This window comes from Cinclus cinclus, chromosome 13 (assembly GCF_963662255.1).
Source record: "Cinclus cinclus chromosome 13, bCinCin1.1, whole genome shotgun sequence".
In the NCBI taxonomy this organism is placed as follows: domain Eukaryota; kingdom Metazoa; phylum Chordata; class Aves; order Passeriformes; family Cinclidae; genus Cinclus; species Cinclus cinclus.
The window spans coordinates 1,528,858-1,553,347 of record NC_085058.1 but is presented as its reverse complement, the minus strand read 5'-3'; the positions used below and the strand labels follow the sequence as shown (position 1 = coordinate 1,553,347).

Below are 24,490 nucleotides of genomic sequence, written 5' to 3'. Positions count from 1 at the left end.
TAAATAGAGCACATCAAAGTACTGTTTCTTTCTACATTTGGGTTTGGGTTTGCCATTTACACTAAATGGGCCAGGGAGGGGATTGTCCTGCTCTGCACTGGGGCAGTCTCCAGCCCTGGGGGCAGTTTTGGGTACCTCAACATAAAAAAAGACAGTAAGTTTAGAGGGGTCCAGAGGAATGCCATGAGGAAGTGAAGGATCTGGAGGGGAAGCTTTATGAGGAGTGGCTGAGGACAATTGGTTTGCTCAGCCTGGAGGAGACTGAGGGGAGACCTCACCGGGGTCTTCAGCATCTCTTCACTCTCATGACCAGCCACAGAACTTGAGAGAACAGCACGAAGCTGAGTCAGGGTAGTTTAGACTGGGTATCAGGAAAAAGTTTTTCACCCAGAGTGGCTGAGCACTGAAACATGCTCCCCAGGAAAGTGGTCAGAGCACCAAGCCCTGCCTGAGCTCAAGAAGCGTTTGGACAACACTCTCAGGCACTTGGTGAGATTCTTGGGGTGTCCTGTTCAGGGCCAAGAGCTGGACTCAATGATCCTGATGGGTCCCTTCCAATTCAACATATTCTATGATTTGCAGAAACCATTTTCATTACGGAAGAAAGAAGCTTTCTTCAGTTGCAGAACTCCATCCAGTATAATTTCCTGCAATTCTGATGTGTACAGGGGATTACACAAAATGCAAAGCTTTCTCACAGGTATTACAGTAAACTCTACTGAAACTACAAGACTCGATAGTATTACCAAGATGGTGTTTATATTTTGGAAGGGGCTTTGACTGCAAGATGTCCACTCTTCCAGACTTCTCAGCTCTCTGGAATGAAACAAACAGCTCACTGAAGCATTAAACCTTACCTATGCTTGGTTTGCTTTAGTTGAACCAAGGTGTATAAGAGTCATAACAGTAGTATAACCATGGAGCAGGTCATCCTTTATGTCATTACATTCTCTTAATACAAAATTCCCAGTAACTATTCGATCACATCCTATTTCCCCATGTCCAAAGAAGCCAAAGAGGGGGACATTTGGAAAAAACTTCCTAAAGGCATCTGCTTCCATATTCCTTTTGGTTTTGTAATGCCGATATCCTCTGCCAACACAGGCAAACATGAAGCCAATGGTGTTGTGCTCGGGGATGTTTGCTGCCTTGAGCCGCTGCATGGCCGCTTCCGCTGTCCTCTCATCGGCCACGTCCTGGTCTAACAGGACAGTGGCACTCTGGATCTGGGCACCGCTGAAAGCCAGCCCAACCACACCGCAGGCATCACCGGGCTGGGCGTGGCTACTGAAAGGCAACAGGCATGGAGTTAGAGAACCTTTTGGGGCAAACACTCCTCACCTAACTGAACTGCTGCAGCACACGTGGGTTCAAAGCAGCCAACACTGCAGTGATTCCGATACCATCCACAGTTAAAAAGCAAACCAAGGACTTTGTATATTTTAGCAATGTTTTTGTGCAGCAACCTTTCACAAGGAGAAACTTCCACATCCATTACTAGGTATGAAGCATAAACTTGTTTCACTCGTGCCAAATTCAGCAGTTTGTGTACGTCACAGCTCTGCAATTCCAATGAAACCATCAGTTAAACTTAAGACAAACAAAGGCAATGAGGATTTATACATTGAAGCAGGGCAACAGTCAGGAAAGGTTTCTGATTCATGTTGTTTTAAACTGGTTGTCCAGGACACACAGGGTTAACTAGTTACATACTTAACCTTTATCTGCAGTGACTTTATTTAAGGTCAGCTCTCTTATCTGGGACAGTGGTGCAGCTGGCAAAATCAGAGGCAAGAAAAACGTTGGTATTAGTGTGGACTCCAGACCCCCAGTGGCACGAGAGGAGCCCGTGGGCACAGCTGCACTGTGCTCCACAGGATGGAGTGCCATGTCCTTCAGCAGCCAGGGTGGCTCAGGTGAGCTCCTGGGGCACAGCCCTGCCATGTGTGCAGCTGCTGCTCCATGAGTTTGCTCCTGAGCCAAACTAGAGCAGGTATACAAACACATGGCCACATCCTGGGCTCTGTCACAACGGGCACTCATTTACCTGTGCTCCAGAGAAGAAGTGCTGACTGCAACAAACACACAAAGGTATCTGAAGCTGGAAATCTCCTTTTCAGTGGGTTTCTCCAAGCTGGGTTTCCAGAATCCAAATTGTATCATAGCCATACAAAGCTTCCAGCTTTTCTGGCTGTGTAACAGTTGGGACATTTTTCCCTTTAAGAAATTGTTATATTACTACTGGTAAAGGAGATTTTCAATACAACTAGAAGGCTACGGATCTGCAGTGTTTCTCTCATTTTAAATTTTTTTCATAATTTACCTTGAAAAAAATACCTACTTCTCAGAGGTCAGTGATGTAAAGCTCTCCACTTGTCCCCCAGCCAGGATGATACTTTTCTCGTTCAAAGGATTGACTATTTGATGAAGAAATCGAGTAGCCCCAGTCTTCCAGGAGTTGTAGCCGAACAGAAGAACAACACGGAGATCTGGGTTATTCTTCAGACCTACAAACAAAAGCCAACACTGATCCCCTTATTTTTAAATCCTGAATGCTGAAGTCCAACCATAGTTTCTCCTTATATAATGCATCACACCTCTCTCCGAGCAGCTCCACTTGAAACGTAACGGAGGTAACTGGACAGCAATACTCAGGGATAACTTATCCTTAGTACTCCAGAGACTGGGAGGAGCAGAGGTGCACAGCCACCAGCTGGAGCCCCACAGAGGCTCTCGGACTTTGCTGGTTCTATGCAAAACTCCAGACTGGCACCTCAGAGAGCAGCATGTCACAAAAGGCCACGTAAAGGAGAGAAAAATGACATACCTGCTTCAGCAAATTTACTTTCATCAAAGACCCTGTTCTTCACGTCTTTAGAAAAATGGAAGGTATGAATTTTCACCCCATCAATTTTGGGAAACAACAGAGCAAACCCAGCTTCACCCTCTTCAATTTCTTGAGGCTGATTGCTGCTTGAACCCATCGGGGTAACTGCAGAGACAAAACCAAGCATCTTGTGTTCAGAGATTCCAATACTTTCATTTACACTCTAACATGGGCAGAAAGAGGTTGAACAGCTCAGGTGATATAGACATGACAATTTTTTTCCATAACAACTCATCTAACTGAAAGCTGGTGTGATTTTTTATTAATGTTTTGGAAGGACGCAACATGTAAGTTCTGCTGGCTATTGATCATGCTGAAGTCAGCTGTGACATGGAGACATGGATATATCTACAGATATCCCCCCGGGCACACCAAATATAAAACATCAGGAAAACAACAACAGTGCAATACAAGCCTTCCTGCCAACTTCTGCAGGCTCACAGAAAAATTCAAGTTTTGTGTCCTATATGCATTTGATGACCGTATAAAGCAAACCGACACAAAAAATTAGGAGTGCATTACTGAAATATGGCCATGACAACAATCAAATACCTTACTTATGATATGGGAAGTGAATTTTAGGTGAGAAACTATAAAAAAAACCCCAACTTTCTAACAATAAAAGTGAATCATGAGAAAAACCCTGCCATAGGGTGGCTGTGAACTTTCCAGTTACTACATATGCCTCCTGCTAGGCCATTACAAACAGGTATACTACACCAGCATGCCCTGGGAGAGTCACAATATGACTGAAATGTATACATAAACCCAAGCAATATTCAACAAGTACATTAAGGTGCCAGGGAAAACTGCTTGCCCAATTAAATCAACCCTTTTAATTATAACTGCAATACATGAAATAAGCTCCATGTCACTCAGCAATGACACTGTGAACTCCTTAAAATTGAAGCTAGTGCTGAACAGGGTGGGAGATGACACCTTCAAGATGACCTCTGAAAATTTCACACATTTTGCTCCTACCTACAATCCCTGGGGTGACCAGTCCAAGAACCTGGCATCGCTTTGGCAACAACTTTTCAAGTGCGAGTGCTGTTTCTTTACTGTTTCTTTTTCTGGCTGTTAAAATAAGAAGAGACCAAAATCACCATCAGACAGCAGTAAAAGCACGTTCTGAGCAAATCCCAGAGCCAACTCCGTCCTGTTTAACCAATGCTGCCCATCAGTGGCCGCCCTTGAAACAGCACGCTGGTCTGAGGGCTGCCGGCAGGCAAACACACTCAGCGTCCTCCACAGAAAGGGGAAAGGGAAAAAGTCCATGCACGTTAACACAGATCTGTGAGCTGCTTCATACCACAAATGCAATACTACACGGTCATGGTTTCTGAAAAACATTTCCTTTCCACTGAAACCTGATCTCAGAGAATTAATTCCCTTTCAGCTGACTGTGCTCTACTTACATCCCAGTATATCTTTTAGTGGCAGTGAGTTAGGTCCAGGCTTTACCTTTCTTTTGCTCGTGACACTCCTCGTGCCCGCTGAACGTCTCCGCATCGGCAATGTAGAGCACGGTCTGGGGCAGCACGTGCACCTTCTGCAAAGACACAGGTGGAGGAGTACACGGAACGGATGGAGTGGAGGGAAACCGAGGGCAGAAACTCAGGAGGAACTGCTCCTGCTCCACCGTCAGCCCACGCCGCTCCCCTCCCCTCTCACCAGGCTCCTGTCAGCCAACAGCCAGCCTCTCATTAGCCTCAGAAGTGCCCAGATTTAGCTAGTGAGTTGGTAGCACAGGCAGGAAGCTTACCCGAACTTCACACAAGCAAAAACAGCTCTGCAGACTGGCCCCATGACTCTGCTCCTTCTTTTAACACTATCTAAACTCCTTGCATTCGTGGTTGTCGACTTCTGCTGCTCATCTGGGCTGATGATGGGACACAATGCAGAGACGCGTCCCTTCTTGTCCCAGTTAGTTTTAACACTGATCTGCTGCGGTCCGTCTACCGCTTAAAACCCTGACGTGCATCTTTGTGCAGTGAATATCCAGCACTAGGCTAATACTGGAAAGAAATCCTCCCAGACAGGGAAGCTCTGCACTGTTTATTCAGTGGCTCCCAGCCTATGAGGGTTTACTTCTTAACAAGATTGCCGCGATGAACAGACGTGCCCTGAACTGCAAATCCTGGGTGTTTTGAGCAGTGTATTAACACGCAACACTTAAACTGTCAGAACCACCTACGCCTCCGACCACGTCCCTTGTCTTGTGCCGGGCGAGTGGAAGGAGCGCCAAGGCGCCGAGCTCGCGCCCCTCAGGCCGCCCCTCGCGCCCCCTCACCTCGAGCTCGCGGGCCAGCGCGCGCACGAGCGCGTGGTTCTCGGCGGGGCCCGGCTCCAGCGCCGACACCCACGCGATCCGCTGCCGCGTCCGCAGCGTCCGCCGGGCACACTCCCTCCATAGCCGGCACACGCTGCAACACAACACAGACACACGGCGTCGGCTGCACCGCCCCGCCAACCGGAGCCGGCCGCCGCCCACCCCACGGCGCCGGTCCTTACCAGGCGGCGCGCAGCAGCGCCTTGGTGGGCAGGAAGCCGAGGACGCGCTCCACCACCTCGGCGAGGTTGGCGAGGACGTAGCCGCCCTTCGCCGCGGATTCCATGGCACCGTCACCTCCCCGGCACCCCGCGTCACCCGCGCGCCGCCGCGCCTGAGGCAACTTCCGGTCAGCGCGAGGGCACAGGCCCCCGCACTGGCGCCGCCTAGCGGCGGGGAGGACCCGCCCCGCTCTCACCTCCCCCCTTCCCTCGCGCCCCGCGCCCCAGCACGGACACAGCGCTTCGTAAAATGCTTTTTATTCATAAACTTGATGCAAGTTTACAAATTACTGTACATTGCCAAGTTACTCTGCCAGAAGAAACGGAACCCAAACCGTAGCATACGCCGCAGGGCTGAGGCCGCGGCAGCCCCGCCGTTCTCGGCACCGACAGCAGGGCCAAACCTCACCCCTCGTTCCCTTCGAGCTAAAAACTGGATCTAGAAGCAAATGAACAAGGACCCGCGGGCGCCTGATAGAGAAAAGAGCACAAGTTCGATACTCAACTAAAATAAAAACCATAAAAACATGCTTCTGCACTTCTGCAAGTGCGTAATCCATGGAACACAGCCTTCGCTCGGCCCCGAGGGGTGTGCGGGCCTAAGGCCTGGTACTACAACCAAACCAGAGTCGATTCGAGTAAGGCAATGAAATGGTGTGAGTACACAGACCCAGATTCATCTCCTCATAAAGAAAAAACAGTTCCCATTAGTCTTCCAATAACAAAACCACCGTCATGACTATGGCAGCATTTCTTACACCTCTGAATTGGATGACATGTTTTTGCACTTTATTGTAGCTTTTTTATATAAAAAAAATTCATTCAAGGCTTTCATCTCAATTTGTGCCAATCACTTTATAAGTTCATTAGTTTAGAAATGATTGCAACAACCCGTTAATAAAATGGAACACCTATAAAGGTTTTTAGTATTTTAAATAACTTCAAGCTTCATACTGTGGCTCTTGTTAAGGAGGTTGAGCCAACAAGTTGCAGGAACAGCCCAGCAAGTTCTGATGCCCCAGTGGAAGTGACTAGTTGCTAGGTTTTATTGGCACAGCCTTGCTCTGCATAAAAACAAAAAACTGAAACAAAAAAAAAGAAAAAAGCAAACAAAAAATTAAGATAAGCAAAACAAAGAGCATCTTTTCCAATAAACAGTTCATATTCTCATACAGCCATGAAAAAATGTTTAATGACTTAACATACATGTGTTTTTCCTATATCATCAATTTGGAAAATACTACAAACGCTGTCATTTTAGACCAGAAAAACTACTGTGGTTTGCAAGACCTGACACTTCCTAAAACAGTATTAAACAATGTATTAAACTTCTTGGCTTTAAATGAAACAATACAACGCAAGTCTCTGCAGTCTGCATTTTGCAAAAAGTAAGAAATACACAGAAGTGTGTGAACAACTCACTCCTATTGTACAATCTTTAGTAAATTGATAGCCTGCTGCAGGGAGAGCTTATGCTTTCAAACAAAAAAAGGGAGAAGGGAAGGCGTGGCCCAAATCTGCTTAATCTGTAAGAACAAATACGGTAAAGGCCCAAACTGCTCAGTCCAGATGCCTAAGAAGAGCGGAATGGTAAGGCTGTAAGTTATACTGTACGTGTCAGTTGACAGATTATCCACTAACTTATCTAATAGCTAAAGTCCTCAGTACAGCTGTTATAGGGGCACTCATAGCTTGAGTCTGTGTGTTGGAAAACATAAAGAGCTTGTTTTGTTGACATTGGTCCAGGTGTACAGCAGTCCTCAGCATTAGCCATCTTCTTTAGGAGGAGTGTACCAGCCTGTGAAGGACAGAGACACGTTAGGCACCGATGTAACTGCGTCCAGACCATCCTACTCCCCACCTATGGAAGAGGGAAGCCTTCCCTGGCTCAGTCCTTCCCTCAGTGCAGGCCAGCTCAGTGAACCCCAGTGCCCTAAATGCAAGCAGCAGTGGAGACAATCCATATGGCATGTTCCAGGAGCAGAGCTGCTGTTTGGGTGTGCACACACGATTTCTGTGGCAGCAGCTATCCTGAGATGGACAAGCTGAACACCAAGAAGAAGCTGCTGAAGGAGGAACATTGCTCTAACTAAACTTAATAGAAGGGGGGGTAAAACCCTCAAGTCTTCAAGCTACTTAAAATGTAGACATACAAGCAGACTGCACTGGGACACTTACATAAATCCCATTTTTGTGAACTGCAGAACCAGGCATGCACAAGCAACTTAAGGGTTTATCCTACTTCTGCAAGTCTTACTGTAGGAATAAGCTCAGAAATGTCAGTTAAATAACTGGTCTCCTGACAATTTGGCATGTTTAGCAGATGAATCATACCTGACCAAACGTGCATTACTTTTTCTACAGACTTCCAGAGCTCCAATCTTAATTCTCCCAGCCCCTCTTGTAACATTTCCTCTACTGTGTGCACAGTGACTACAGGGCCTGTTTGTGCTGTCCCAGAGAGCACATGGCACCTCTAAGCTCAAGACACCTTTCACAGCAGCACTGAGTACTGTGAATGCTTTGTGTACAGCTCCCGAGGCAGGACTGATCACTTGTAGCACATACAAGTAAACAGCCACATTGGCTTCTGTAGCAAACTAAAAGAGCAAAAGGCTCAGTTAACAGCAAGATCAAAATACTGTAAAATTCGTGAGATGTTGAAGTCATTCTCTTTGATCTTCCTCCCAAGAGTACAGGTGTTATGTTCTGTGTTAGCAGCAGGGAAGCTGAGGTGCTCACTGCAGTCACACACACACATTCACAATAAACTGGACTCCTGAAGGACACAGTGTCCAGCCCAGAGCACAGACAGAACATCACAGACTCCCTCATCACAAGACCAGGGTACCAATTCTGCTGACTACCTTTATGTAACATGTAAGCTACTTAAACCTTTTATGGCCTCAAGCTTCTCATACTGTCACAGTAAATTCAATTATACCTGAAGCACTTGCACATGTATTTTATGCAGCAGAGAGACTTTAGAGTAAAAAAGCTCAAACTGAAACAGGTGCCTCCATATTCTATTGTACAATTTCCCAGCTAGTATACCTCACTTGGACTTCATGTATTTTTTAGTCTCAGTTTTTTTCCCCACTTTCTCTCTTCCTTAATGATTATTTCCGATAGCTTCTTGACACAGCGAAACAAAATCTTTCAGGGAAAGGGATACACGTCCAGCAGATACTTCACCAATATTAAGAGTCCTTAAAGCTACAGTAAGAATAAAGTTCCTAGATCAACTGGCTGATAATGAAATGGAGCTGCCTTTCAAGAAGCAGCAGCACACAAGCAACACTCAAGTAAGCTGGAAAAGGTTGCAATGGTTTCAGTCAAGTTATTTGAGCAATGCTGTTCTTCTAGTGCAAAAAGAAAAGGAAGAAACATTTATGGTCTTCCCAAGCCAAAGTCAGACATTTTGTCACTTCAAGTTTCTCTGTGGCCAAGCACCAATTCCCAGGGTGGTGTGCAGACAAGAACAAAGTGGCAAGAACATACATACCATTTTTCTCATGTATTTGTACTAGTGACTTATAGGACTGCTGTGCTCTTGCTAGATTATATTGATTCTGAAAGGAGAAAAAAACAACATCAAAACCTGCATCTAGACATGGAAGACTCAAAAACAGTTAACAAAGAAATTCTACAGTGGGCTTAATAATAAAGTCCATGCACAATTCTAGAACATTCCTGGCCTTCAATATTCCTTTCTCAGAGCCACGAATTCTAAATCCTCCCAGTTCTGATCCTCCTTCCCTCCCTGCCTTGCCCATACAAGGACAGCAAAAGCCTACCCTACCCATCCCAAGGCTTTATCCACCTCATGTGTGTAATCACAAACAATTTCTAATTGCCAAGAAAATCCTCATACAGGTATCAGACCATTCAGAATGCATACATATTTGCAATAGCAATTCTGTCATTAAGCACCTTCTATGCGAGTCAGCAAGGAAATGGAAGCCCAACAGTGATTTGTTTATCAATTAAACACAGCACATTTACCTTATTGGCTCCAAACTGTACTCTGGCTTTTCCTTTGACTAAAGTGGCATTGATCTGCATGATGACTGATTCTATTGAGTAGGCACTGCTCCAGCCCTGGAGGAGGAAAGGAATATTAATATACAGCATGTACTTTGTTTCTTGTGCTCATCTTGCAAATCTATTTTGGAACATGTGCTTTGAGATTCTTTCTTTTCTGCATTCCAGTTATAACTACTACTTTTCAGTTACCTTATTTTCCACAGAAAAACTGTAAAATTATATACAGTCCTAGTACTAGAACTAAGAAGAATGAAAAGGCTGAATCACATTTCCAAAGACAGAAACAAAAAGGCTCCATCCTTACAGCATTAACACAATTTCAGCAATGCTGTCGCAACATAAATCACAACTCTGTTTTCCAGGAAGCAGAAAAGACTGATTTCTAATGAAGTCAGTTCAGCATGTTGGAAGAATTCAGCTTATCTCTGGCATTGCTTTACCTTCCAGAGCACACAAGAGTTTCTGACAGAGCCTGCAAGTAAGTTACTTCATTCATTTACTAATTTTAAGGAGAAAAATCATTCTGTCTACACGAATCATCTATGACTGTAATTGTCTGTATCCCTCACTTCTCCAGAGCTGACTTTGCGCAGCTGAAGAGGCTTCTAGAAAGAAAATGTGCCTTGCTCCCCAGAACTCGCTCTTCACACTGCCTTCCTCACAGAAATTGTGACAACTACAAGTTGACATGCTCACACTTCCTGCCTCTTCCTCACATCTCCTGTAAGCCATTCAAAGCAGAAAAGATCTCAAGCAAGATCAGCAAGGCAAATCTTGTGGGACTAAGGTTTAATTCCACCACATTTCTTTTGGAGAGTGTAATTTATTCCACACAGGGATTCTTCAACTCAAGGGAAGCACCGATTTCCGTTATTTTCAGGCATGTTTTATTACCCAGAAAACAGAGCTCACATTCACCTGTTTAGTAAGAAGTTCCATGCATAATGCACCTCCACCTAGGACATACCTAGAAACAAATGTGAAAGAAAATATACTTGACATCAGCAGTTAGTAAAAAGATGCAAGTGCTCACAGCACTTTAAGCTCTTGCCAGCTTGGTAGATCAATTCTTTGTTCACAAAGCTGAAATACCCTTTAACTGGTAACAAATTGTGACTAAGCAGCCGTGTTGTACTTAGGCAAAGAAAATTAGCAATGTGAGACCAAAAAAAAAAAAAAAAAAAAAAAAAAGCCGTTTGCTAACTGCTAACTAGACTTAAACCACTGACTGAGCTGGTCTGAACAACTGCAGAGACCATGGAAAAAGTTAGTTTTTATGGCTACTCTACATATACATAGTACTGGTGTGTAGTTATAAGAAACCAACAAAACTCAATTCTGTAAACAAGTCTAACACCATTTCAAACACTGTAGGTGCACTTACAAATAATGAGATAACCAGATCTTTTCTTGCTCTTTTCCTGTAAGTAGCTTTTTTAAATTTCAAAACCCTTTATCCATTGTTCTGCCTGGGACTCAGCAGAACACCTGAGCATGATAAAACCTGGACTGAGGGAAGAGAATTTACCACTGCCAAAATGTATTCTCCTCCATGATCAAGACATTTAAACCTCACACATTCATATGATGTTAAAAGGGAAATGACCACGGAAAAGCCATCCTTTTTTCATTCTAAAAAGAAGTCTGAGTACACTCAAATTAGAATCCAATGAACTTTCTGGTGTTTAGGTCTGCTTGTTTAGTTTTGAGACAGCAGCACCCCCCATGAACCCTATTTAAGTGCACTAACCATTCACTGAATTCAAGAAGAATACGTGGCAACTCAAATCCAGAATCAGCACCAGCTACCACAGACTGAATTTTCAAATGAAGGTATCATTTCCTGTCACCAGGAGATGCATAAAAGCCTTGGAAGGTGAATTTAATAGTCTCTCCATGGATGTATGGAAATGCCACAGACAGCACTTCAAATATGCTTTAGATGAGATTTGGAACATGTTTTCAACTAAATTTAGTGGTTTTGGATTAGCATTTGGGGAATTTTTAAACACAAACTTTACAGCAATGTTACTAGCAAGAGAGGGACAGTTAAGACTTTACAGCAAACTGAAGACAATACAGGGCTCAAGCCCCCATTCAAAGCACCAACCCAAACCACCCTACAACAGAAGGAACAGCAATGTTCACCATCATGGAGGTCACTTCTTACACATTATGGCATGCACAGAGCTTTTCAAGTTGTAACATTTTTACCACAAGCACCATTTCTGCAGGGCAACTCAAACCTACCCTCCGGTGAGCACAGGAGAAACCACTCGAACAAAAGGAGGATCAAAAGGGAAGTTATCCTGAAAAGAAGAATAAAAAAAAAGGCTAAGGAAAATACTGTGACATTGCTGCCCAACCAGAAAGTATTTCAATAGTCTTATATGTCAAATCAGATTTGAAGGACTACAATTTTTCATTTCTGTAAAAATTCACTTTCCATAATGCTGGCTAAAAAGCATTTTTTTTGGGAAGCTTCAGTGCTGAACTTGAAAGCTAGTTTTCTTTTTTCCTTCCCCCTTTTTTTCAATGCTACAAACCCATTATTGCCGAAGTAACAGCTGAGGGTCATTTCAGTCGCCTTCTATGGTAATCCTCAAATTTAACTGCAGCTTTTCATCCCACAGACACTTACCTTAAAAGAGAAGTTGAGTAAAATGTATTCTACACCTTCTTTTTCTTTTAAGACCTGAAGATCATTGTGCAGTGGGCTGTCAGGATCAACCCTATAAAAGCAGCAGGGGAGACATCATGGATGAAGTTAATATTTCCAGTACCTGTAAACAGTAATTCCTTTCAAAGACTTCCTCTATGTACTTGTAGTTTAAGGTGAATTGCTCCTTTTACCAAGTAAAAACTTTGATATGAGACCAGCATGAAAACGTACTACAATGTACTACATTCCAAATGATATCAAGTGTTGCTTAAACACAGCACAAAATAAGCTGTTTATTTGTAAAGAGCAATTTTAATTATCTTCAGTTCAATTGTGTTCAAGTAAGAGGGGAGAAAAACAGGAAGACTGTAGTCATCTAGTTTTCAGTACATAGTTAGTGAATCCTTTATGGAATATGTAATTGTAGTTCTGTATCAGCTATTGAAAGTAATCTGCATCAGCAGAAGTACTAAAGCCAGCAGCTTCTGCTCAGCAAAATTTCAACAACTGTTTGTTCCAAAATGCTGGTGGTGAGCAGCCTGGCCATTAATTCAGACACTACTGGGTTAATCCCACCAAGCTCTGACACCCCATCAGCTTTTAATTAGAAGAGACTAGTCAAAAACACCTGCAGCAAGCCAAAAGAAAATGTTAAAGGGACTGAAAGGCCATTAAATCTAATCCTCTGCTACAGCTGAAACTACAAAGTTCTCATTTCAGAACTTTTCCCCCATCCTACCAGTGTGAAATTATTTTAGAAAAAAAATCCTCCAGTTCTTAGGAACTTCTCATTTCAAGCCATGGCTTTTGCTGGGGCAGTTCAAAGGGACTTGCTCTAGTAGTAACAAGGGCTCTTTCCTCTGACATCTACCCTTCAGCTACTCTGCAGCACACAGTGCAGTTGTTTCCAGACACTTCTTGCTGCAATAAACAAACAACACTTCTCCTCTTAGATATTCTGGAAGGCATTTGCTGCATGCACGCCACTTCCCCTTTTCTGAAGGCAGAAAATGAGATCTGTTCACAGCATTTGAGCAGAGGTTTCAAATCACTGCACATGGTTTGAGCACTCAGTTACGGAAGTGCTTGATAAAAAATGTCTCCAGTAATGCGACACATCTCTCTGATGTGTCATTCCTGCCATTTTCAGCCTCAAAACCTTCACATACCCATGATTACACTAAGAAGGAAACAAAACTATTTCAGCAGTTGGTGACCCAGTTTGCACAAGTCTTGCCCCTAGGACAAGGCAACAATTCCTACAGGCAGGTCAACTACTGTGCTGAAACAGCCTCTGTCCTTCAGCTCATCCCCCAGGACACAGCTGAACACATGGAAGCTCTTTCCTCCATTCCAGAAGTTGCAGCCACCCAGCACAGTTTGGGTAGGTTGTTCCTTTCTTTTGGGTACTGCATAGGGATCCTCTCACCAGGAGTACCTCCACTCTAACACCTCTAGGATTGAAGTTACTGGACTACGGATGTAACAAGGTGAGTTATGTACTGCTTTTCTCTTTGTGTACTAGGTGATGACAGAAAACAAGGTACATTATATAATTATATAACTCACATTTAGGTAATACCTAAAAGTTTCAGTCCTATAGGTCTGTTTAACTGTAGAAATAAACAACTACTGACACTCAGCTCTGTTCTTTCCTACATCTTAAATGAAACTAGAAGCTGGATTTTCCTGTCATTAAAAACAAATAAAAATACAATCATGCAAAAACTCCTGAAAAAAATTTTCATCATTTAAGGCTGAATGTTCTGAAGGAGTTTTAGAATTGAACATTAATGACAGTTAATGTAACATACATAGTGTTGGCAGTGAAAAGCAGGCCTGTCTTTTTGCCAGCTCAATTACTGCAGTTCCATCTCCACACATTTCTATGTATCAGAATTACAGCCACTATTTAGTGGCTACAATTACCATTACTGCTACTACTATTGTAACACACTATTTTATATGCTCTGGCTAGATATACTCATTTATCAAGAATCTCTCCAGCAACAATAAAACAGGTTGTTCAGAACACGTAAGTTTATTAACTTACTTGAGAAGCTTAACATGCCACTCATACAAGCTGTCATTTACCAGTTCCACTGAATAGATCCCTGTAGAAAGAGTAAATGGAATTAATTATGCACTAATAGTGTAGATAGAAACTTAGCAGAAACATTCTTTGCTTTTAAATATGAATACTGTCAGCAGGTTCAAACAGGGTACTGATGCTGAGGCACATCCTTCCTCTAGTAGCAGATGCACTTTGAGCAACTACAAGGAAAAAGTGTTTCCACTCCTATTAAAAAATTCCACTTCAATACATTTTTCTGAAGGTGAAATGGTTAAGTATCAAACCTTCCACAACTACAACTCCAGCTTGCTTAATACTGTATTTTATACCCAGTACACTACCAACATGTTTTTCAAGACACTTCAGAGCACAGTGTGAGTGTGCAGCATTGTTTCACAGGTTCTCATCAGTACAGGCACACCAGGACAGCACACAGGACAGTGTACGCAGCAGAAACCCCCAAAAGAGGAGATACTGCAGTGGATGAAACACATTCCCAACAGCTGACTGAGGAAGCCAGGAAGATGCATCTGAAGAATGTAATGGCCTGTGGGAGCCAGCTGGTGACTTTCAACCTTTTGTTTGAAGCATGTTAAGCAATAGTTGTGCATCTCACTCCCAGGGAAGGATGGAAATTATCTGCCATTTTCTTGTATATTCAAAGCCTCCTCTCTGCATAAATTCACAAGCAGCTCTAGGAAAATCTTTAACCACCAGACAAGATTTAGAGCATGGTATCAGTCATGTACAAAAGTCATACCTCTTCTTTCACAGAATATTCATGCACAGACTAATCCACTATTACTAAACTCATTACCTGGCCTAATATTTAACAGCATCTTTGGTGCTGACCTAATCAGTTGGAAGCCATATGCACATCAGGAACCTGCCTAGGATTTCTGAAGGCAATACAACCACCAGATTGCAGTCACCACATTCTCCCCATGGAATTCTCCCCAAGGAATGGGGGGGATTAATTTCTGAGTTTTATTATTCTAGCTTTAAAATAATCTTGCAGTTGAAAAACTTATAAGCATTGGTACTTGGAGCACAGATGACATTTCAAGTTGTCCAGACACCTTCATTTAGAAAGCATTTCAAAACTTGGCACACAAGTTAAAGCACCCATGCTTTCTTCTCCTTATTGAGTGCCACTAACAAGTAGGTACTGAAGCCAAGAGCACAATTTCTAATTTTTCTATGTCTAGAATAACAGTGTAGGTCTGAACAGATACTCGCTGTGCTATCCATGTCCCTTTTAACCAGCAGCTACTTCAGAGACGTGACACCTCTGTTTGAGGATCAGCCAAGGGAGCTAGCAAGGCCTTTTTCCAATTCCCCAGATCCAAGGACACTATTTTCTGAACTGACCTTAGTGTAAGTCGCAAATTGTAAGAATTTCATTTTGTACTGCTCTGCTGCAGCAACAAGAGTTTACATTCAGAACTCTGCTCATTGTCAATTCCCATTAATGACAAATCTACTCCATTTTTGTATCCAGAATATTTTCTTCCACCTGCACCCAAATGGGAGCAAAGAATGATTATTGCACACAAGGCAGTAAGTTCCAGCAAGGCTCCTGACACCATGCTGATCAATGGAAGATCACAAGAGAACTTCCATCCCTTTGTTCACTCACTCAGCCTCCAGCCCCACTCCTGCCCTCCTCCCACAATCCTGGGCCTTCTCTTCTTAGCCACAGTTCTTGTCCCAGTCCTACAGCTCCCAGGCCCGCACACTTCACCAGCTCCCCCAACAGGAAGAGCTGTCCTGCACCTAAGCCAGAAGCTGCAGGAAGGTTCTTCAGAGACAGGCTCAGCTCAGGACTGAGCCTTACCTCCAATAAAGGACACTCCAGCAGCCTTTCAAGCAGCCATGTTTAGAGCCACAGAGCATCTGCGTCTCCTCATCACCAGCACCGGGGGGCTCCATGCCTGGACACAAACTGCTTAACAACAATATCCAAAGCTGAGGGAGGGCATTGCTTGGGGTTTTCTGAATAATCAAGAGGTTATTTGGAAGTAATTCATATGTGCTTTTTGTAATTTTGACAGTAAGAGGAAAAAGGTTCCTGTCAAAAAGAATGTAACTTATGAATAGCAGCTTTTGAGAAGTCCTTAATTTAGGAAAGAATCAAGGTAGGTTCTTCTTGCTTAAACACAAGGTGGGGCTTTTATTACTCCAAGGTGATCAAGTAAAAAGAAACCCGCAGAAGCATGAAGCAAGCAAAAAAGAAATTTAAATGTAGAAAGAAAAAAAAGTTATTTCAAAACAGGGGCAACATCTTATTAAGGGCAACATTACTGTATCAAAAAGTAAATCCCATACAGTCTTTGGATAAAATCAGAGACTTGAAGTCCATATGAACTATATATGAATAAACCAGATGCTAAAGATATGAACAGAAGAGATTTCATTTAATATCCCCAAATTGTTTGTTTCTTGCCCTCCCTTCCCAATCCCTAAATGACATTAATTCATTTGTGAATCTCCAATCTGATATGTGGGAATGAGATATCCTTGCTTTGCAGGACTTGTGCTTCCCATTATCTGAACAGGTTAATGAAACTGCCTCATTCACAACAGAGTATCTTTATTTGCTGGTGTATTTTTTTTGCCTCTGTCAGCTCATAAGAAAATTATTTTCTGTTTCTTTAAGGACAATTCTGCCCCTGGATTTCCCAGCTATATAAGCAACTTTGCTGTTGAGAGTAAGCTTGTAGTCTTTTGCTTGAAATCCAGCAGCATTGCTTCATTTGATAAAGGAAATTAATTTCTAAAATAGATACTACCCTGAATGCACATCTACAATTGAAACTAATGTCTTCTAATAGTACTTTTATACAATCTCATAGAAAAGAAAAATATTTAAGACTACTGCTGCAAGTATTATTCACTTCAGAACTCCCAGTGTTGTCCTACTGTCAGTCCTAAAAACATGTAAGCTCATGCAAACTAAAAGTCATCCTTACCCAACTAAAACTCAGCCTGACTTGTGTTACAAAGAAATGAAAACAGTGTTAAATTACCTTGCAACAGTCACCAGAACACAGGAGTTTCACAATGGTTCCCTTTGTGCATCAGTAGAAAGATATTAAATTTAGGGTAAAACAGACCATGGGGCAATACTCCATACAAAAATGACATTAAAAAACAATCAGCTGACACAGCTTATGCACGTGGTGCCAGTTACCTGACAAAAGGCAGAACTGGGCTATGGAAGCAGGAGTTCTGTGCAAAGGAAAAGAACTAAGAACAGACATTCACTCAAGGTCAAAGAATAAATGAAACCATAAGGGAACAATATAGGTAAGTTTTGTAACAAACAGCATGAATTTACTGGCAAAATGCATTAAATGTGTCAGTAGGACAGTTTTTCAAAGCAGAACTGCCACCATCTTTGTAGTGTCAACCTCCACTTGACACTACTTCATTACAATGTTTTAGAGGTCAACGTGAAGCATCCAGCTGCAGTATTTTTACGCATTTCCAGTCATAAGCTCTAAGTTACTGCACTCACCCTTTTGAACCTCCACTTTCTGTAAAGTTTAGCAAGATTTGCTCTTGCTCACAACTTAGAGTATGCTTTCCTACAGAGAGATCAGTTTTTTTGCAGCTTGTTAAGATGTGTATCTAAAATCAAAAATGGCATTACAAGAGAGCTCAAACCTGCCCCCAAAGCACACCTGCTGCCCAGGGGCCCCACCCCACAGCACCTCTTAAGAGTCTGCTGTGTTACAGCCAGCTTAGCTCTAATCACCAAAACAAACCCTGAAGGTCAGAACCATGCAGTAAAGCATCCCCCATGACTTGACACAGATATGCTTCCAGCTCCTCCCTAGAGCCACCAACCCACTCCTCCCCAGAGACATGTGGTTGGCAGCACTGACGCTGACATGACCCTGGCAGCACTAAGGTGCAACAAAGCCAAAAAAAGGAGGCTGCATTAGATCAACACAAGGCTATCTCATCAAATTTACACCCCAGACATTTTCCCACTCTCCCCAGCACTTCCATGCATGAAACAATTGACCTAAAAGTTAAATATAACAAATCAAAATAGACACCTATTGTCTCTCCACCTCTGTTCTTTTACACACGATTAAAATGGCATTACCAAGTGAGATTTAAGCCCACTAGAAATAAATATGGGCAGAAGTTCAGAAAAGGGAAAGAGTATTTAAAGTGGATACTGACTCTCTAATGAGGCATTCATCCTGTTCCCACACCTGGCTACAGTGATGGAGCTGTCTATTTGGCAGACCTAGAGGAACACAACTTGCCCAAAATCTAAGTAATTTCTATTTCTCATATGGTAAGACCCAGACAATTCAATATGCTGAATCCTTTGCTGAGCTAGTTTAGCTACAGCTCCTATAAGGAACAAATTAAACAGCCATCCACTACCTAAAGATAATCACAGGTCATTATCCAAACTAATTTAATATACAACCTTGTTTTCCATTGTAATTCACATCATCATTCCGTTATGTTCTGACTTTTCTCCACAAATAAACTACATTATGCAATAAGAGTATACATAATGAATCTATGCATTTTTACATATGTGCACACATAAGTATATAACAAACATGAGGCAACAAAACACAAGTTAACATGAAGTATTTCCCAAGAGAATTCATTTAAAGAATATTTTAAAAAGGGAAATCTGTGGCATTTTACCTGTTTTATAACTCTGTGATCTATATATATCCCTGAGTTCTTTCATAAGTCGATCTGAAGCCTGAACTGACCCAGAGACTGCACCCTGAAACAAACAAAAAATACTCCAAATAAGTGAAAAGTAATATTTACAAACCTCTTTACATTACAAAGTTACACTAACTAGAAGGTATTAACAATATATTAATTTCTGAAAAATTATTCTAGTAAGCAAAGTTTACTCAAAAGAAGCAAGGTCCTCCCTCTAAAGAAGCACATTAATATATAGTACTAAATGCTGTAGGTGATACAAACTTTTAATCAAGGTACAACAGGTATTCTTCTGTAAAGAACCTAAATCTTTGACATTTTAATTTCCAAGATGGATGCACAGTACATCTCACAGTGAAATATTTCACTTTACAGTCTGTTTTTACACACTGGGAAGAAGAGTAAGCCTAGTCCTAAGAATGATCTTCTACATCTAAGGTTTTATTGCTTTCTCAGAGGTATATTTTTATTTGGTCATTGAAAAAAGTACAGGAGTTGGGAAGTATCCACTCTAGAACAGCAGCTTTCAGAAGAATAAGACCAACCAATGAATTTAGAAAATGTGGAACAAAAGTAGTATTTATTGCAATTGAGTGAAAAAAAACCACAACATCTATACAAAGGAAGACAAAGGTAAGTAAACCTTAAAATATAAAATATTTATTGGGACTTTTAATAGTTCTTGGGATTTATGCAACGAGGGCAAAATCTGTTCTTTTAGAGCTCAGTTCTGTACTGCTCAGCACCTTAAAGTGAGAGTAAACTTAAAACACAATTTTCTTGCATGTTATGTGATTACTCTGCTTATGTATCCCACCCACAATACCACTTCAGGTTCAAGAGTTTTGAAAAAGAGAGATAAAAGTTAGCATTGTAAGATTTGAAATACAGAATAGGAACAAGGACTCCAAATGAGCTAAGGCAGTTCCCACCCCAAACCCTGGCCCCCTGACTTGGGCTTTCACCAGCAGTCTGTTTGTCAAGGGTAGATTATGCCATTGGACCTTTGCAGTTCCCTTCTGCTCCTGTTCTTCAGTCAATGCCACTGAAATGCAGGGTAACATATGGAACTCATAAGCATGGCTGGGGAAGAGAAACCATGACAAAAAAAAAAAAAAATGTCCCACTACCAAATAGAAAAGACCTACCTAGAATAGTTCAGCCTGTCTATAAAGTACTGAATGAGTAAGCTGATGAGGCTGCTTTTTTACTCCATCTAAAAATTCAAAGATACCTATTTCTTCAGTTTCCTTCCAGACACTATGAATACCTAGAAACACATCCTTTTTGGACACAAGTGTCAGAAAAACACTTCTGGAAGAATATGAAGCAGCTGTGACCATTGCCTAATACCTGAAATATTCTCCCTTTTAGCCTGAAGTCCACAGTGATGTTTTATATTCTAGGAGGTCTTAATTGTAGGACAAAATTACTTCTTAATAAAAATTGCTGTTACTTGATGGTAGAGCCTCCACATAGTCCTCTGTCTTCTCTATCCAGTAGTATCAAATAATACACTTAGCTCCACACTAGAACCTCTACACTTTTCTTTTAAGGCCATTCATTTTTATACACCTTTGGATTTAATTATGCAGATTCCTGAAATTCCACTGGTTTTTCTTAACAGACCAGTATGAAGGATGAACCTTGCAATTAAACATGCAAATAACAGGCAACTTTTTATCTGATTAAACAAAAGCTACAACAAAAAAAAAATATTTCTCTGTTTACTACGCCCCTCTCTATAGAGCAGTATCAGACAAAGGGATTTCTCAAACACTAAGTACATGAAATCTCATGAAACAAGGTTGTTTATACGCAATATCTGCATATCACTACTATTAATGCCCACTATTTACAGATTAGCTGCAAAAGGAAGCATTACACTTAACCAGTTAACACAGCAGTGTTCACCACCATTCTTGGTATAGTTGCTGTGCTTTGTGAGCATTGAGACTCAACAGTATGTTGAGTCTGGAGAAACGATTTCATAGACAAGTGTCAAGACTTCAGTTTTCTTCTGAGCAGAGCTGTGCAGATCCTCACCTCTTCCACTGCATTTCTAACTGAAAGAAGGAATTTTCTTACACTTTTCACAGATTGCCAACCTATAAATATAGGTAATTTAAGAGCAAGTTAGATGGTCAAAGACATCCTGTGGAAAACTACCTCCCTCACTGCATCTCTATTTCCATCCAACTAAACTACTGAATTTCTATACACGATGTTAGAAGTTCATTGTGGCAAATGAAAATTTAAACTATCTCCTGTACTGGAGACATTTAAAACCCAAAGCTTAACACACCCACGTCCCCCTGACTGCTATTAAAGCTGCTGACAAATGAGGTGGTATGAAAGAGGTCAGCTGTAGTGCGTAAGCAAGACTCAGCACACTTTGTCTGTAACACTTTTTCATCCTTTTTTCCCCTAAGAGTTTCTGGTTGAGCTGCCCACTCCTTATATAGGAGAATTAAATATAGTTACCCTTGCTACTCTAAAGAATTGATGGACTGTAAACCAGTAACCTACAACCAGGAGAAATAGGATAGCAAGCTTAACTTAAGCAGTTTAGCACAGGAGCTTATTTGATGTGTTCTGAACTACCCTTGGAGGAACTTGAAGAAGAAGGTAACAGCTAAACCTGCTGGTAAGCCTAATGCCAAACACCACTGCCCTGGAGCACGTCTTCATCCTGGTATCACTTGAGGGCTTTGGAGGTCCTGCAAACTGCAGTTTAGAGAAGAGCACGACTTGCATCCCACCACTGCATGACACAGAGCACTGAGGTCAGTTTTGACTACAGTGAGACTAAAATTAAAAACTTTTTCCATAACTCGCTACATGCAAGTCATCATTTCAAAGACTGAACTAAGATATAAGCAACAGCATCCTTCTGGAAAAGTGGGATTTGACACTCCAAGGGAGATAAAGTTCCCATTTCTCAAATGGTGACAGTAAGATTTATAGCTGCAACTGCTTCAAATGGGATCTGACAGCTATCTGTCATGTGGGGCTGATGCCAAGAGCAGGAAGGCAAAGCCTTTCATCTGAAGTAGCCAAACGAGCTGCCAGACCAGACCCAAGTGACTTTTTTTCCCTAATAAGTAATCAAATAGGCACAAAAAGTCTCACTGAATCATCCTGTCTTGTACCAGCATATTTTGTGGCTGTACAGAACAATGTGCAGGTAAGCTGGAGAAATCCCTTCTACAAGAGGCATCTGTTGACAACATGCCAGTTGCTGAGAGCTGCAAATAACAGAAATACCTGATGCAGGAATTCTCACAGCCAAAACTGCTGGACATGAAAAATATTCATGAGCTGCACCACTACTGTCCTGTTCTCAAACTCTTCCCCCCAGGGATGAGCCACTGTTGGAAACATCAAACTTGTGCTGCAGTTAGAACAGCACTTGCCATGGCCCTGCTGTGCTAAGGCCACAGAGACATCAAGGCTTTTTTTCCCCCTTCCAACCCTCAAAACCTACCCAGAGCCTGCTCTCCCGCCCAAGTTATAGAGGATAGGAAGTGCAGTTCACTGCAGTTTTATATCCAAAGATCTGATTTTCTTTTGTTTTCTGTCTGATTAGAAAAATACTGAACACATCAGAACACTACTGGAAACCTCCTCACTCAATACATTTCAGGAGATTTAGCTACAAGACCAAAAGTTACCTGCTGAAACAAAACATGAAAACTTCTCCAAGATAATAAAGTGAAATATAAAAATGACCCAAAAAGACCTAAAGAACACAATTTCCATTGTCACTGAACTGTCTCCATATTTGTGCAGGAGCACATTCAATCCTAGAAGTTAAAGTAGGTTCATACTTCCTTCAAGGATTAGACTAAAAACAGAAATGACACCTTAGATTTCATAAAATCTGAAGATGAAAGTAGAGACATTGGAGACTTCTAAAGGGAAGGCTTCTAACCTCCTCAGTATGAAATAGAAAAAGTTAATAGCATTATCCAAATAAGAAAGGCATTAACCTCTAAAATGACTGTGGGGAAAGATCTCTGAAAAGCAAGCAGAAGCAAGTTGTTAAATATTTGAAGTTAATGATTCCAGTTCAAAGACCTTTTTTAACTCCAGGTAAGCAAGCGGTTCTTTAGAGTTATTACAATGTTAAGAGAAGGATTAATTCTTGCTCCAAGTTATGTACTGTATCATGAGCCAAATTTATTTCCTGATGCCAGCAAGAAGAATGGGATTAAGGAAACTGCCAAGGAAAGAACTCATTTACAAAATTAGCAAAAACACATTCTTAAACTTGTACAACACACATAAACCCTAAACACTCCTATGACAACATCCTGAGAAGCAGAAAAATGTCTTTAAGCTATCAGGAATAGATGAGAAGGGGGTGCATGCACTGCTTTGCCATGAACAAGCCTTGAGCCCAATCTGTAACTGCAGTCAAGGGGAGAGAGAGGACAGCCCTTGGACTTGGGCCAAAGAACATGGAAAGGAACTGAAGTGTCTTCTGGCTGCCCTGGGCACCAGTCAATGCCCTATATTATGCTGCACAGTCCCTTTTCCAACAAGCATCATGTAAATGGCATGGGTTTGTTTTACTGGCCTGTGCTGAGGAAACAGAATATCCCAAAAGACTGTGTGGCTCCTGTGAAAAAACAGATTGGGTTTAGCCACTGCAGTTAGGTTTGTGAAACTCATACTATCCTCTAAGAAACCCAGTGGTGAGGGCTGTAGACTTTTAAACTTTGCTTTGTGTTAGGACACCCAAACTTCTGTTCTCTTAGAGCATGGTTTAACACATTCTCTTAGAAGCCCCTGTTTTGGCAGCATGGAGGACCAATAAAGTGCTACTGGGTTAGCTCTTTCCTAGGTCAGTAGAACAGCTACAGCTTTTGGTTCTTCAGCACCTAGGAGTAAACCCTGAGAAGTCCTTGGAGAAATTATTTCAGCAGCACAGCTATTTCTGGTGACCCACAAAAATATCACAGTTCCTTAGCAGTAGTTGAATACCCTGTTCCTTGTACTCAGCTGACCTTGTTTATGCATCAGCATCAACCAGAGTGTCTTGGCATGAGAAACAGCTATTATGTAAGCTGAATCTGCTGTTGTCAAACAGCAAACCAGCACTGTTCATTTCAGCTCCACTAAATGTGGAGGGGAAAAGCAAAAGGAAAGGTAGTGTTCACCAAATGGGATAAGAACAGATAGCAAAAGAAAACTTGCAGTTTTAAGAGGCTTTCTGCACCAAGGAATAATGCTGACACTACAAAAACCTTTTGGTTTGGTCTACCACATTTTAGATGCTTGTAAAGCAGGCTATGCCTTTCAGGCTGCAAGAGGATATATTTTAACAATTAAAGACTCCTTAGTATTAGGAATTATAAACACAGAAACACACAAAACCTCACCAGGCATCTTCTCAAACTGTGAATATTCAAGTTTAAACAAAACCAGTAAGTGACAGTTGTGCTTATGGTCAGCCAAGTCTCAAAACCTGATGGGGCTATACAGCCAAAGCAGTTTGGGACCTTACACTTACCTGCTTTTAAACCCTGCAACACCAATCAGGTTTGGG

At 41.9% G+C, this 24,490-nt stretch overlaps 2 protein-coding genes across 4 annotated transcripts in view; both read right to left on the bottom strand.

Annotated features, from left to right (window-relative positions):
• Nucleotides 1-740: 740 nt before the first annotated feature.
• On the bottom strand, nucleotides 741-5,527 carry FBXO22 (F-box protein 22). 2 transcript variants are annotated; one of them, XM_062501410.1, is made up of 7 exons: nucleotides 5,402-5,527; nucleotides 5,181-5,313; nucleotides 4,352-4,439; nucleotides 3,869-3,964; nucleotides 2,828-2,992; nucleotides 2,342-2,507; nucleotides 741-1,287 (listed from the first exon to the last, which is right to left on the bottom strand). In XM_062501410.1, exons 1-7 carry the CDS (start codon nucleotides 5,503-5,505, stop codon nucleotides 858-860), a joined length of 1,182 nt encoding a protein of 393 aa, XP_062357394.1. In that variant the 5' UTR covers nucleotides 5,506-5,527; the 3' UTR covers nucleotides 741-857. The 2 variants fall into 2 exon arrangements, with proteins under 2 accessions (XP_062357394.1, XP_062357395.1); XM_062501411.1 differs by having other exon boundaries at nucleotides 741-1,284.
• Nucleotides 5,528-6,610: 1,083 nt separating this feature from the next.
• The window catches only part of UBE2Q2 (ubiquitin conjugating enzyme E2 Q2), a 44,596-nt gene continuing 26,716 nt past the window's right edge, over nucleotides 6,611-24,490 (bottom strand). For both annotated transcript variants that reach the window (XM_062501770.1, XM_062501769.1), the window contains 8 exons: nucleotides 18,907-18,991; nucleotides 14,203-14,263; nucleotides 12,129-12,219; nucleotides 11,738-11,796; nucleotides 10,406-10,454; nucleotides 9,446-9,541; nucleotides 8,946-9,012; nucleotides 6,611-7,238 (listed from right to left, as the gene is read on the bottom strand). In XM_062501770.1, coding sequence (XP_062357754.1) covers nucleotides 7,207-7,238; nucleotides 8,946-9,012; nucleotides 9,446-9,541; nucleotides 10,406-10,454; nucleotides 11,738-11,796; nucleotides 12,129-12,219; nucleotides 14,203-14,263; nucleotides 18,907-18,991 — 540 coding nt within the window. In that variant the 3' untranslated portion in view covers nucleotides 6,611-7,206. The remainder of the gene's footprint in view (nucleotides 7,239-8,945; nucleotides 9,013-9,445; nucleotides 9,542-10,405; nucleotides 10,455-11,737; nucleotides 11,797-12,128; nucleotides 12,220-14,202; nucleotides 14,264-18,906; nucleotides 18,992-24,490) is intronic.

Bases quoted from the DNA above. Each gene is read 5' to 3' on its own strand.
- FBXO22 (XM_062501410.1), bottom strand. From the start codon at position 5,505: ATGGAATCCGCGGCGAAGGGCGGCTACGTCCTCGCCAACCTCGCCGAG. The intron at 3,965-4,351 runs GTAAAGCCTGGA...TTATTTTAACAG, and splicing joins GTGTCACGAGCAAAAGAAAG to CCAGAAAAAGAAACAGTAAA. The intron at 1,288-2,341 runs GTAGGTATTTTT...GTTGCCTTTCAG, and splicing joins ACATCACTGACCTCTGAGAA to TAGCCACGCCCAGCCCGGTG.